Here is a 16,156-nt window from a genome sequence, read left to right on the forward strand (position 1 = left end):
AATAGCGATGAAACCGGTCACTGGATATTCCAAATTTGCGGATTAAAGTATCACTAGTGTTTTATTTATATAATAAAAAACCGTAATATTTGTTGCACATTTGTTGATACGTCATCATCATAACATTGATCAATGTTGTAAATATTAAGTTAAAATACAACAAAAATACCTACTCGCCATTCAAACATGAATGCCAAGCGTTTTACAAGAAAGAAGTTTGACAGCAGAAGTTACGATGTCGCATTCGACTGTCAATATCAAGTGCTTTGGGGCACTCGAGATAAAGTCGATTGGTTTTCTATCGACTGCATTTGTATGGGTTGTTCAAGAATGCTGTCACTCGTCGAATTATGAAACTCGCATACGATTCTAAAGACGAATGAGTCCAGCATAAAGCCCCAGTGCTTTTCTACAAACATTTGTAAATATTAAAAATACTGTTAAATTTATTTTAGTTTGCCCGGTAAATGAAGTATATTCTGAATGTGGTAATACTTGGTGCCAAAATACTTGCGCTGATCCAACAATTGGACTGGTTAGTAAGTGTACTTGCAACCCTGGGTGTATATGTACAGACAAATATTTGAGAAACTTAAAAGGAATTTGTGTTTCACCAGAAGATTGTGGTAAAACAAATCTTGTTATAATGTTTATGTATTATTTTTATTTTATTAAACCTTTCTATTTAAATCAAATTATTTGTACTTGCATTGAAAGATTTTTTGCTATTTTTTGACAATTCCTTCCAACCTACCAATAAAATAAATGGTGTTATTTATTAAGTTTCAAAATGTATGTAAATTAACAAAATAAAAATGATGAACTGACAAATATGTTTACATAAATAAACTAGTCGACACTAGTCTTCATAAGGAAGAAGGATATAAAAGGAGAACGGAAAAGTATTAAAGGTAGAAATGCTAAATGTTTCTTCAGTCATGGTTCGAATAATGATGCTGTAGCAAAATCTTTGCTGAAGGATAGGATGTGATTCCATAGAAAATGAATTAGTAAAGGAGGCAATGTGAATGAAAATTCAGAGAGTTATATGATATGTATCTGATGCAGGCAATTCTAAAATCTTTCAAGCCTGATATATCTTGTAAAGTTTAGAAAATAATAAAGACATTTCACATACCACAAATACCGATAAAAATATATAAAACGGATAAAAAAAAATAATTGTGGTTTCAAAATCAATATAGATATTGTGGAGATCAATTAATTGTGGTTTCAAAATCAATATCGAAATCAACATACACAATTTAAAAAAAAAACGTTTTAAAAATATGTCCTTACAGAAACGCGACATGTTTGGCCTTGATAATTGTAATAAAAATACTTGTCGGTAGTAAAAAAATGCATTCGAAAGTGAATTTTTCCACACTTCCTCTTTTCAAAATAGATGGTTCAAAAATTCCATTCACGACTTCAGTCAAAAACTTAGGTATTATCATTCATAAGCATTTAGGGTGGCACAATCAGGTTAACAAAGTTAGTCGTAAACTTTAAAGCAGATTTCATTCACTTAAAAAATTATAGAATTTCTTGCCAATAATGGTTGGCGAACATTAGTCCAGAGCTTACTTCTTCCACTTCTTGACTATGCGGATGTATGTTATCGAGATACTAAATCCAAATTACTTGATATGTTAGAACGATTGCAGAATGTTTGTATGCGATATATCTTTGATATTCGCAAATTCGACCACATAACCGAATATCGCACGCAACTACACTGGCTCAGTATCAGACATAGAAGAAACATTCACATTCTATCACTTCTTTACAATATTTTAAATAATCCCATTTGGTCTGTTTATCTGACAGAGCTCTTCCAACCTCTATCACAACACGGATTATCTCTTCGTCTAGTGACAAGAGAACTCATTTGATACCCTTTCATCGCTATAATTTTCTTGCCTCCTCTTTCACAGTAGTAGCTGCTCGATTGTGGAATAATTTTCCCACTAATATTAGAGACGCCCCTTTTTTTATTTACATTTAAGTCAAGATTGAAATGTCACTATCTAAATACTTAAGTCGTTCCTTTATCTTTCCTTCCCATCCCCTCTCCTCTCTTCATAGTATAGTGTTAATCTTTTTTTTTATTTTCTTAATCTTTGTTTTTAATTTTATGTCTAAAATTGTAAGATTCAATATGCCTATGTACTTGTAATTTTCTCAAAATGAACGGTTTGGGTAGGTAGGAAGAAATTGCCTTGAGACAATATGCCCACGGTCACAAACAATGTTCAAAATTTACATGAATTAGGACGTATTCGGGGCGTGGTCAATGCAATGACTGTTTCCGCGAGAATTTAATTTACAAATTCAAAATTATTTTTTATGCTACAAATAAGCAGTAAATTTTTTTTCTACCGGACAGTATTTCATAGACGCTTATTATTTTAAAATTGTAAAAAAAAACTATTATTTACCTATCGTGAAAAACTTAAAACCAAATCCTTTTTTTAGACACTTGTGGTGTTAATGAGGTATTCAGTGAATGTGATAACCATAGATGTCATAATACCTGCGCTGAACCAGATCTAATGACCAAATGTAGTTTTGAACCTGGGTGTTATCCAGGATGTATTTGTAAAACTGGTTTCCTCAAGAACTCCGATGGTATCTGTGTTCCTGAAGACGAATGCAGTGAGTTTTAATTGAGATACAAACTATTTTATAGATGTCGAGTACAAAGGCTTATATTATTGTATGCAAGTGCTCATTATTTCAGACCAAAACTGCCCTAATGAAAACGAATCATTTAATCCTTGTGGTTCTGCTTGTCCTCAAACTTGTGAAAATAAGGACAAGGAAATATATTGTACACTTCAATGTGTAAGAGGCTGTTTCTGTAATGAAGGATACGTAAGAGATCCAAACGGCAGATGTATTCTTCCCATTGAGTGTCGTGAGTAAAATCTTAATTGAATAAAGTAAAAACTGAGATACTACTACAAAAATAAAGATATGAATTTATTTGGAAGTCAATTGCGTTGCCATATGGATTTCGAAAAGGTAAACTCCGTTTCGCTCGGCCTCGTGGTGTAATGGTCAGCGCGTTTGCCTACCATTCAAGAAGTCTCGGGTTGGATTCCCGACAAGGTTGATATGAAAGATTTATTTAAAAGGGTGTTTCCACACTAGATTATTTCATAGACCCTGGACTGGTACCTGAAGCGTAAGACTGATCATCTTACTTTCATGTAACATAAATTATCAAGATACGCTGCGATTGGTATACCAATGCAGTGCCCTATGCACCATTAGGTGCGGAAAGGGAATGATGATGAAACCCCGTTGGATAATTCATTTGAATGCAAAAAAATCTAGCTATCATTGGAGGCAATAAATGGGGTTTTTACATCAACAAATGGTGTTTTTTTATTTATACCATAATTTAAATTAGTAAATAATAGCCCCAAATCATAATATTTCAATGAATCATAAATTATTTTTTTTAACTTTAAACTAAAATTTCCTGTTATAATAATAAAAATTAGGTATAAAATAATTTTTTATTTTTTATTCATAAATTTCATAAAAAGTACAAGTTTTTGTAAAATTCTAAACAAAACTACTTTTACACATCTAGTAAATGTTATCACTGTAACTCTCCAAAAAAGAGACCAACTCTTGTGCTTGGAGAAAGACTTACAGTGTTTTAGTTTTTTATTTTTAAGAGTTTATATAACTTTAAATACGAGTACATGAAAAGAAAAATAAAAACATAGGATTTATAAATAAAAAAACATAAAACAATAATATATTCATACTAATTAAAATTTAATGTTGTTTTTACACGAGTTCAAAAAATTTCTTATGATTAACTTTAAATTTATTTACTGATATATTATTTTTAATAGTTTTTAGTTCATTAGGAAGATTATTATATTTTTTTACACCTTTATTAAATGATATGAGTAAGAGTTTTTTCATATTAAAGCAGAACTTTTTTTTTGTCTTACATTAAAAAAAGTGTACATATTTATTCACAATGTCTACGGAATTTGATTGAATGGTTCCCTTATGTGTATTAAAGTCACGGATTGCAATGGAAAAAAATAAGTTTATTCTTTATGTGGAACTGCTTGTCCAAGACCTTGTGAAGACAAAAATGATCCAATAGCATGTACAGAAAAGTGTGTAGTGGGATGTTTTTGCTTAGATGGATACGTCAGGGATAGCAATAATGAATGTATTATACTGTCGTAAGTATTACTGGTTTTAGTAAAATATAAAATTTGGTATAAATTTTTGGAATTTTTTGGTTAACAATAACTTATTTTGATCGAGATGTTAATTTGGTTTCAGCTCAACAGTGCGGGGAAAATGAAATTCTGAATCCCTGTATTAATCAATGTCCTAAAGGAAAATTGTGTTTTGCACCATGTTTACCAGGGTGCGAATGCAAAAAAGGATTTGTCAGAGATTACAATAATAACTGTGTAAAAGAAGAAGAAAGTAAGAATTCTGTATTTCATTTAAATACAGGTGTTGATACACCAGTATTGAAACTAAACTTAAGTAATTCATCAAGTAATTCGATTTGGGCTCGCAGAAAAGAAATGTTTAAATTTTTTCAAATATACATACATATTTTTTATTTTGTTTTAGGGTGCCTAGAAAATGAAGTATTCTCCGAATGTGGTAATACTGGGTGTCAAAATACTTGCGCTTATCCAACAATTGGACTAGTTAGTAAGTGTGCTTGCAACCCTGGGTGTATATGTAAAGAAAGATTTTTGAAAAATTCTAATGGAGTTTGTGTTCCACCGGAAGAATGCGGTAATACTCGTAAATATCTAATTTGAAACCATATCAGGTAAAAAAAATCATTCATCATTGAGATAAACTAAACATTTCTTGATTTTTAGACACTTGCGGAGCTAATGAAATATTCAGTAAATGTGATAATCATAGATGCCGCAATACTTGTGCTGAACCAGACCGAATGATTTTGTGCATTTACGAAGCCGGGTGTTATCCAGGGTGTATTTGTCAAAGCGGTTATCTCAAAAATTTAGACGGAATTTGTGTTTCTGAAGAAGAGTGCAGTAAGTTCAAACTAAACATAAACAACATTGATATAATGAAGAATACTATTCTACGCATGTCTATGGTTTAATTTCAGTTCAGCGCTGTCCCAATGAATTCAATTTAATTCATGTGGCTCCGCTTGTCCGCCATCTTGTAATACTCTCAATAAATATATTGCAAAGAGCAATGTATCGAGGGTTGTTTCTGTAATAAAGTGTATGTAAGAGATGCAAACGGCAAATGTATTTTACCTAATTATTGTCGTAAGTGTAATTGAATCAATAATATTTCGTAATATGTCGCATTGTAATGCGAACTATCTTTCTAATAATACTCTTGTAAGCTGTTGACGATGTTTTTAGACAGTTAAGATAGTAATTTGCTTTTTTTTTAATATTCAGGTATGCCAATATACCTCAAAGCGAAAAAAGAACAAATTCGTAAAAGAGGATCAAATGTTTTTAAAATAAAAAAAAAACAGTAATATAAATACTCGGTATTCTGGTTATTGCTCGAGTTTCCATAATAAATTTGTATAAACACACAAAAACTTTCGATTTTGTTTGAAGCTCCGCAATGTGGTCCTAATGAAGTACTGAATCCTTGTATAAATCCCTGCCCTAAGGGGTCTGAGTGTCTAGTACCGTGTATAGCAGAATGTGAATGTAAAGTGGGATTCAAACGAGACTACCATAAAAATTGCATTAAAATTGGTAAAATAAAAGAAATATTTATCACTATTCACTACCGATAGCCCCTGGTTCTTAAAGCAAAGAACCAATCTTACCTGTGTGTATTTATTGTACATACCTTCAATGGGAAATTATCAAGAAAATCTGAATCCGGATAAGGGAACAATGATGATAATTATGTTTTTTTAAATGTAGGTTTATAAAACAATACAATTTTAAGGTAAAGTTTCAGAGCTGCAACCACTATTTGTAGCACTGAAACTGAACTTTAAAATTGTATTAAGAATTTTGTCCAAATTCATCGTTAGCTTTCAAGAGCATAAATTATCTTTTAAGTTTTCTGCGGGAGGTAATACTTTTTTATATTAGCCTTTGAAACATTTACCATTCGTCAACTTAATTTATTTTTATTTTCTTAAAAAATTGGTATTTAAATATGAACACGTAAACAGGATATACATTTTATGTCTTTCCCTAAAATATTTTTTGAATTAATTCCAGTTTGTCCAGCAAAGGAAGTATATTCAGAATGTGGAAATACTGCTTGCCAGAACACTTGTGCGTTCCCAACGTTTGCCCAAGTTAGCAAATGTCGTTGCAACCCGGGATGTGTGTGCCTAGATGGATATTTAAGAAATTCATTAGGTGCTTGTATAGTACCAGAAAACTGCGGTATAAATATTATTTTTTCGTTTTGTAGTAACATTAAAATATGAACATTAGTTGTCGATAAAATTTTTAATACGCAATTTTTCGGTTTGCATTTTTGATATGCTCTTGTGTATAGATTTATTTTTAAAGTAATTTATTTACGTTACTGTATAAGTAACGTATTTTCTAAATAATACAAGTTTTTTTTTCTCCAGATATATAAAATAAAAACAAATTAAAAACACCTGTAATGAAAAAAAAAAAATGTGTAATGTGATAAAGAAAATAGTTTTTTATAAAAACACAATTTTATTTTAAGGCATTATAATTTTACGGTATTTTAAGGTAAAGAGTGCGGGCCAAATGAAGTCCTCAATCCTTGTATAAATCCATGTCCTAAGGGAGCATTCTGTATTGTACCGTGTATAGCAGCATGCGAATGTCAAACAGGATTCGAGCGAGACATTGATGGCAACTGCGTGCAAAAACATGGTAAGATGCAAAAAAAAAAGATATCAACAATGGTCAAAGCATACAAAAACCTTCAAATTTGTTCTGTACAAAAATACTTGAACTATAATTTTCTTTTCGGCTTGATGGGTTTTTATTTTTTGGTAGATGTCTGCATCAGGGTGTCTTTAAAACTAAAAAAATATGATAAAAAGGTTTCTCTGTATGAACTGTTATGGAATGACCGGTGGAAATATGGCGACGGCTATGGTTTGCCCTATCGGATTTGGTTCTTCCAGTCTCCTAACAATCTAATAAATAAACTTTTCTTTTTCTTTTTGTGGTGGCCTGTCAGGTCCCCCTGAATTTGGCGATCACCACAGCGAAAGCATCTCGGTTCTGCTCTACTATTGTATTCCGCAGCTAGGACAAATGCTTATCGGATGTATTTACCATAGTGATTAGTATATAGAGTGGTTTCTCGTTGCGTTCTCTGGTGGATTTGGCTGGACTTTTCTGTCAGAGTTACCTTTCTTTAGCTGGTTGGTTTTGGGAAAGTCGCCTTTCATCCTCTTGTTATCTGCTGTGATCACACCGTAATGAGTGTGATCCCATCGCCTAGGTTTTGCGACATGGACGCTAACTAGTTAGACTAGTTAGAAGTTTTGCCGGTGGAATGAAACTGGGACTTGATTCTATAATCACATCCTCCGGCAAGATGGGACTCACTGCGACCATACTGACAGATTAGTGGTGACGGACAAATTTGCTATGTACTGAGATGCACTGATAATGAAAGCAGATTTACTGTTAACAATTAATACGAAGCCCATTTTTTAAAATTCGCATTTTTTACTCGAATTAATTGTTATGTTATGTTTTAGACTGTCCAGAAAACGAGATTTATTCGGAGTGCGGAAATACTGGATGCCAAAACACTTGCGCTAATCCAACTTTTGCCCAAATTAGCAAATGCGCTTGTTATCCTGGATGCGTCTGTACTGAAGGATATTTAAGAAATGCCAACGGAGTCTGCGTAACACCCCAGAATTGCCGTGGTTTAGGTATACAAATATAAGGCAATAGCGTAATAACGTTATACAAAATTATGTAGAGTACGGACTTTGTTCTATGCTGGAGTGGATGAAAAATACAGTTCTGTGTGTGAAAAAGACCTAGAACCATAAACAAATGTTTTTGTTTCTATGGCTGCCTTCAGGCTCAAACCGTTAATGAAAATCTACTAGAGAAAGGCCCGCCTCGTAGTGTAGATGTTGGCGCGTTTGTCTACTATACTTGAGGTCCTGGGTTAAAATTCATAAATTAATGTACATAAAATATTGGTTTGAAAGGTGGTTCTACATTGCTTAGTTTTATATTTTCTGGACTGGCACCTGAAGCGTAATACTAATCACTTTATCGTAATACTTAAGCGTAATACTAATTAATTGGAGCACTAATTCAGTGATCTATTTACCATTTAGTGCGAATAATGGTCTCTGTTGGCATTATTTTTTTAATTGTAAATTTCAGTAGCACGTTAATTACAATACACTTATAGTGTAATGCAATGTAATAAACTTTGTTAAGTAAACCTTTTATCCTCATGTTTTTTTTATTAACATTTACGAGTATAGTAAAATTGCTAATTTCATTTGAAAAATAGGTATTTAACCTAGCCGGACCGAAGGGAGCGATACGAATCCCCTATAGACCAATTTGGTCAATTACACTTTATGTACATTAGCATTCGGCAAACTAACAAAAATGAATAAAATTCACAAATGAGTAAAATATGCACACGCGAAAACATGGATAAATTATTGCACGGTCATAAACACTTCCAACGTTTTATTCTCCTGATACTATTTACAAGTAGGAGCTGGGAGCTTTTGATCCCCCCGTTCGGATCATGTGGAATTTGTGGATGCTTAGTGAGGTTAAAAAGTTGTATCTCTTGTAATTATTTTACAATTTTCTAATCATTAACAATATGCGTAGGTCCGCAATTACCTGTTCTTAAGGAAGCTGCATCATTTCAGTCAATTGATGTTCCGCAAAAGAGAAGTAAGTAAAATATTATTTTATTTTTATTCGTTATTTTCTATTTTACAAAAAATATTTTTGCTAAAGTGCCACGGCGCGGCGTCGTTACGAAAACTCTTCATAATGTAAATAAACGTAAAATTTACCAACTTAAAATTCTTTAAAAACGTTCGTAGGTAGAATAATTTGTACTATGATACCCACTTTGAAAAATACTAGTGAGTTAAAATTTTAAATTTATTTCAACAGAGAGGGAAATTATTTTTAAGAAGGGAATATGGAAGTCTAGGCATTTACAGGACTTACGACCTGTCATTGGCTGGTTTAAGTGGCCACTTTACACACTGTGTAACATTCATCATTTTCCCAATGTTTTCCCTCTCTGTTGAATTAAATTTAAATGTGAACAACTCCCTAAGGAGGAAATCCAGCCAGTCAGCAAGCATTTGGACATAATCAAAAATGTTGAATTACTACTTGGTAAAAGAAGAAGTATTAAAATTGGAAAATGGTTTTCAGGCGTTGCCTAGTAAGTGATTTGGTTCAGCCGGATGAATCTCACTCGCGTGATAAAGGTTTTAGCTCTTTTACTTCACAAAAGTCAACAGATGGAAGAGTTGAGGAAACGTGGATGTTCAAACATGGGCAGAATGGTAAATGTTACACAGTGTGTAAAGTGGCCACTTAAACCAGCCAATGACAGGTCGTAAGCCCTGTAAATGCCTAGACTTCCATATTCCCTTCTCAAATATGTTTTCCCTCCCTGTTGAAATAAATTTAAATATGAACAACTCCCTAGGGAGGAAATCCAGCCAGTCTGCGAGCATTTGGACATAATCAAACATTGTTGAGTTAAAATTGTTATTATTAATTCCAATTTTAAACATCATAATATTCCAATTTTATCCATTTTTTCAAAAATATTATAATTATCAATGATATCAATACAGTCACTCTGTATTGAGAACCTACTTCATTTTAATGTATTGGAAATACATGGAGTGTTAAAAAAATTGGTTTCTTATCTTAAAAATAATATTTTAAATAAAAAGCATGAATATTGTACGGCTTTTTTGTAAATTAAAAAACATTGAAAATTCTTGAAAAATGCTCTCACTGGTTACATTAAGGAAAAAAATTCCTGTCATTAAGTAAATTTCTATTTTTACTATTGTGCCAATTCAACCTTTAAACAAAACAGGAACCTTTTTACAGCATATTTTAAAAATAAATTATCAAAAATGTCTATGAACACTGGTTTCCTGCATAAATAAATAAAATTTATTACTACTTATCAAACAACACAACTTATTTTTTTACAAAAAGCTGCTTTCAAATAAATATTTAAATTAATTTTTAAATAGACCTTAAAAAACCCAAATGGACCAGGCGAAATAAATAAAAAGGGAATGAACATTAAAACATTATTAATAGTATATACAAATGCTATATTACTGTAGTTTTATTGCTTCGTTACCTAACTCAACCTAACCATACTGTCGTAGAATTAAGTATAGTCCAGAAACCGCATACGCGCATCAAACAGAAGGCAACTAAACTACTCTTGAAAGAGTAGTTTCTTTGTATACGTCGCTCAGTACGCATATCCCGATTTGAATTCAACTATACCGTGTTGTGTGGTTTTAAAGTGTAGAAATACTGCTGTGATATTTAAGAAACAGGATGAGATCACATTTTATGTGTAATTAGCAAATGCATGTGTTAGTAGCAAATGCATTACTTGAAAATTGAATTCTTTTTCTATCTTTCAGATTGTCAAAGAAAAAAAAATGGAAATTTTGTTAGTGTTGCCAATGTAGTAATATTTTTACCCTGCTTTGCTCATCTAATGCCAAAACTAATGAAAATTGGATTTCGGATTAAGCAACGCCGTGGTAGACATTTGATCGACATACTATTTAAAATATCAAATATTATTTTTAACATGATATAAAAATATTCGTTTCATGTAAAATAAAATTAGTTTTATATTTGTAGTTCAAATTTCATAAGATCAATTTCTCTTTTTAATGACCCTTTACTTATGAACTCTGTTGTGTCAATCAATGTTTCCGCGTGCAAAAGAAGAGAATTTAACAAATCGCTTTTTTTTATTTTACATTTATGTTGTGATTATTTTTTTTCCTATCGTGCAACATTACGCGGTGACCTCACGAATGTGCGCGGTAAAAGTGGGGAGATTTTTGGACACAGTTCGATGTATTTAAAAATGATTCTTCACTCCTTCTGGACTATTCTTATTTTTATGCATACTGTATATAACACGTATTTTAATTAGATTTAAACAAATGTTTCTTATAACTCCAAATGTTGATAGTATTTTTAAAAAACGAGTGATTGACGGCATCGGATAGAAGACTTGAAGCTCCGTTAAAAATCATCTTCAAATGTTGAAAAGTCTAGTCACTTTTAAAGTAACCCGCATTCGAAAATTGAACTTTATTCCAAATTTGGACAGTTTTCTTTTTTGATCGCAACAAATATTGACAACTTTAACCCAAATCACTTGACGGCCATTTTGAATACAAAATCGACAGTGTTTCATACAAAATCATGCGGGTGTGTGTGTTTTTTAATAATACGTTTTTTAAGATTCAAATATTGATTTAGCTATGGAAACATAATAAATTTCAGACCTGAATTCTACTTAATTTGATTAGACTTGACTAGTCATTAGTACATTTTTACCCTGGCTTTTATTGTTTTCAACATTACATAACACAGCCATCATCTATTGTTTTGTAAAAGTTGATAAACCGGTAAAACAAACTCCAATTGAAAATCGGACATTTCATTAGTTTAACAGGCAAAAATAATTTTATTCAAAATAATTCACAAATTGACTATCAAATGCATTAAATAATAGCAAATTCGGTTGGAATTTTTACTAGAGTTTTACTTTTATATGTTTTTTTTTATTTACTCGAAAACTTTAACAAGAGAGTGGAGGGCATTGGAAACAAAGACAGCAACCTCCAAAAAATATTTTTTTTTGGTTATAATGTCATGTAGTTTATCAACTTTATTTTTATAAAAATCATGAGTTGAGTTGCAAATGCAGTTTAAAATCATACTTTGATGGTTTGAAAATAGTGTTAAGCAAACTCAGCAATATCTATCAGCCATTTCGTTCGACCAAAAACAGGCTTGAGATTTAAATTTTCAAAATGGCCGTGCCATACAAATGTTAAAAAAGTTTTTTTGGATTCGTGTTTCTATTAAAGCTAATTTATAATTATGTTAAAGTTTAAGTTCAGTGAAAATAACATTTCTAACATAAAGACTCTCTTTGGCACTAGTGTAGCGATTGTAGTTTTTTTTTTTGAAAACACCAAAACGGGAGTTTGCTACCTTTGCTTCCAATGCCCTCAGTTGTCAACATTTTAAATTATAGGACTCAAACGTAGTTTTTTTTTCTTCTTTATTTTTTTTTCCTTTGTTTTATTGTCAAGGTTGTCCAGTAAACGAGATGTTCTCCAATTGTGGAAATACACCTTGTCAGAACACTTGCGCCAAGCCGAGAATGTCCCTATTAAGAAAATGTCCTTGCAACTCAGGATGCGTCTGTATTGCCGGATATTTGAGGAACTCCGCAGGAGTTTGCGTTCCATCAAAAGAATGCAGTTAATTTTTTTTAATCTTATTGAAATTTTAAAACTTATTATTGAAATTTTTAATAAAATCTTATACATCTACGCCATAACGGCTTTTTCAAAAACATAATAAATTCAGATGATAAAAATAAAACAAATATTATACTCTAAAAAGAAATAAAAAATATAATTATAGCTAAGAATTAAAATTAATCATTTATATTGAATAAATCAACATCAGGAATTACTCGTTTTGGATACAGTCCAGAGGCGTGTTTTTAAAGTATTTACCTAATATAAGTATTTAACACCGAAAAAAATATCTCTTCATCAAATAATTATATATTACTATAAAATTTACATCGGCCTCGCGGTGTAATGGTCAGCGCGTTTGCCCACCACGCATAAGGTCTTGGGTTCGATTCCCGACATGGTTGAAATGAATCGTTTATTTTTAAGGGTGTTTTACACCAGAATATTTCATAGCCCCTGGACTGGTACATGAAGCGTGAGACTGATCATCTTACCTTCATGAAATAAAAAAATATGATCAAGATACGCTGCGATTGGTTTACCAATGCAGTGCCCTATGCACCATTAGGTGCGAAAGGAAATGATAGTGATGATGATGATGGAATTTAAGTTATTCTTTACTGACGTACGTAGAACTAATATAAACTTTTAATAACATTTCAATTTTTTTATCAAAATTTCTTAATAACATATTTTTTCAAATTAATTTTAAATAGTTCAATTTTTTCTATTTCATTTATTTCTTCAGGTAACTCTCTGTACAGCTTCAATCCCTTGTACAATGAGTTTTGAGTTTCTGTTTTTCTCCTCATTGGTAATCTTATCTTTTTTTACCCCTTATTTCATTTGTATGACATTGTTGGTTAAATTTTATTACTGTTTTTATTTTATTCATCCCCTTAATTATTTTATGCATAAAAATTGCCACATTATATTTAATTTGTTGCTTTACTGTGAGCAAGACATTTTTTTTGTGCATTCTTTTTTACATTAGAATAGATATTTATTTTTAGTATAATCCTCATTGCCTTATTTTGAAGAATTTTAATATTTTGAAATTCTCTTTCATTACATAAAAAAAATAATTGAAGAACAGTAATTTATGTGTGGACATATTATTGTTTTATGTATAAGAACACTACTTTGATCATATTGAAAATAAACTAATGCACACTTAACGTGTTTTATTTATTTACTTATCATCGTCTGCATCTCTAGACTTTTACATGTGTATCATATGTACAAATTATATATAAATGCAAGATCCGACACAAAGGCGTCTCAAACAAATAAGATAGTATGCTCTTATAGTATTTATACCACATTCTCTCAAAGGGGCTTTGAGCGTTATGCAATTCAAATCTATAACCTATTTAAAATGGATTGTCATTCGGCCAAACTAATTTAAAAATACAATTCCTTTTTTGAGAAAAAATAAGATATTTTGTATGATAAAATAGGGGGAACCTACTATCTGTATATTATAATGTTTTCTATATTTATGAATTCTCATTTGTTTAAAAAGTACATTGTAACGTTAACTCGGCACACCCCAGTGAAGACTAATTATTTATTTACGTAAAAAGGAAAAATGAATAAAAAAGAAAGATGAAGCGATCTTCTATAACGAGCGTTTTGAGGGTGCAGCGGTGGACCTGTCTTGGACACATGCTGCGGATGCCTCAGGATAGGGGCTTTAACCCAAGTAGCCTCTTCCTCTCACCTACGGGCTCCAGCCATCCCGAAGACCGTTGATGACGATCTTACAGTTTTATTCGGCGGAACTAAAGGAGGCCCTATTGACGTGGGAAGAGGCGAAAATGCTGCAGCGGTAGGGTCCCTCGGAGGCGTCTGGTGATGTCCACATACTCCACTTAGAAGCGGATGTGGAAAAAGAAGAAGAATAAATATATATGTACATATAAATACACATACAAATTCCTGTGCAACCACAGACACACATACACGTGCGTACACAAACAAATAGTCTAATGCGTACTACTTGTACAATAATAATATGGACATTTTTAATACGACAATTATCCATTTTAAAACGTTCTTAAATGCACTGTTTAAAAATAATTATTAATGTCGTAATGAAACATTCTTTTTCATACAATTTTTTATCTGTTTTTGATGTGTGTTATTATTATCCTATATTTTTCTGAAATTAATGTATTTAATTATTTTTGTGTACCAGATATTATGTTATTATCTTATATATACTTACTGTAAACTAATTATTATTATTTATTTTTAACAATGATTTATACGTATAAGTAAATGTATATATTTTATTTATTTATTTTATTTTGTTAACATAAACGGCAAATCTGCCTTTTACAAACATTTATAATATTAACATATTTGGTTTAATATCTTTTTTTTCTTTTCAAAAACATGAATTTTAAAAACAAGATTTATAAAAAAAAATCAAACCAAAAATTATACAAGATTTATAATAAAAAAATAACCTAAAAATTATACAGCATATTCAGTAGAAAGTTTAAATAATAAAACATTCTACAGTAAAACAACAAGAAAATCTTAAGTACTGTTATATGTGTATGTGTATATATTTTTTGCTTAAATTCTTTACAAGTTATTTACAATTTGCTTTTTAATTCAATTACTTTTCTTTTATCCATACATTTTTTTCTTTTTTACTATGTTAAGTTTCACTTTTTATTTTGCATGGCAGTATGCTTTTTATTATTGTTTATTTTTTAAATTATTACTTACTATGTTTGTATTTACCTGAATATTTTTTGTAAACGCCTCTTGGGCGTATTGAAAAATTAAATAAAATAAAAAATTTTAAAAAATGCTAATATGCATGAATATGCATATATGTAATTACTTATTAAATGAAACACTAATAAACAGATAATGAAAATATGCGCTTTTATCGATGAGTTTAAAATTGCGGTAAAGCAATAACTGTCATGCAAACTAAAAACCATTAAAAGTTTAAGAAATAAAATACTGTTTTGTAGTAAATGTTTGGACAAAAAGCTTTGAATTGACATAGAAATTTCTCTATTCGCACCCAGTGGTACATAGGCCACTACATCTTTACTTACTTTATTTGTGCGTACCTGGATCGTTTACATAAAGCCAAAGATAGGTCTCTAAAACGCGTTCGCCTACCATTATTGAGGTTCTGGATTCAATTCCTGGCAGAGTGGACGTAGAATATTGATTTTAAAAGATTTTTTGAACTCTCTAGAGGGTTCATTTCATGCCTCGCCTAATGTGGGGATAATCTCATTGTCTGCTTAAAGTGAATAAAACCCCACAAAATATTTCGTGCACCAGCATTTCTTAAACCAGTCCGACTTCGGATGACTTTTCATGATAAAACCTGGTGTCAATATGAACGTGCTATATATTCTATTGGGGGGCAAAAATATAACAGATTGATTCATTGTCTTTCATGACGTAAACCTAAAAAATAGACTGGAACTCTTTCTACATATCTAAGATGCTTGTAAACTTTGTGCATCTTAAACATACTCGGTGCAATTTTTCTAACATTTCAATTTCTATATTTTATATTTCAAATATTTCAAAGGCACACGTAACATAAAAAATATACATATTTTAAAATTTAAATGTACA

At 31.1% G+C, this 16,156-nt stretch overlaps 1 protein-coding gene across 1 annotated transcript; it reads left to right on the forward strand.

Annotated features, from left to right (window-relative positions):
- Positions 1-2,482: 2,482 nt before the first annotated feature.
- LOC148282910 (zonadhesin-like) lies at positions 2,483-12,687 on the forward strand. Its single transcript, XM_088224332.1, has 10 exons — positions 2,483-2,658; positions 2,744-2,920; positions 4,324-4,473; positions 4,627-4,797; positions 4,887-5,066; positions 6,243-6,413; positions 6,738-6,884; positions 7,727-7,906; positions 8,844-8,909; positions 12,362-12,687. Exons 1-10 carry the CDS (start codon positions 2,556-2,558, stop codon positions 12,535-12,537), a joined length of 1,521 nt encoding a protein of 506 aa, XP_088080458.1. The 5' UTR covers positions 2,483-2,555; the 3' UTR covers positions 12,538-12,687.
- Positions 12,688-16,156: the final 3,469 nt, after the last annotated feature.

This window comes from Micrasema longulum, unplaced genomic scaffold (genome assembly GCF_059751315.1).
Source record: "Micrasema longulum isolate JH-2025_06_02 unplaced genomic scaffold, ASM5975131v1 h1tg000279l, whole genome shotgun sequence".
Lineage (NCBI taxonomy): Eukaryota > Metazoa > Arthropoda > Insecta > Trichoptera > Brachycentridae > Micrasema > Micrasema longulum.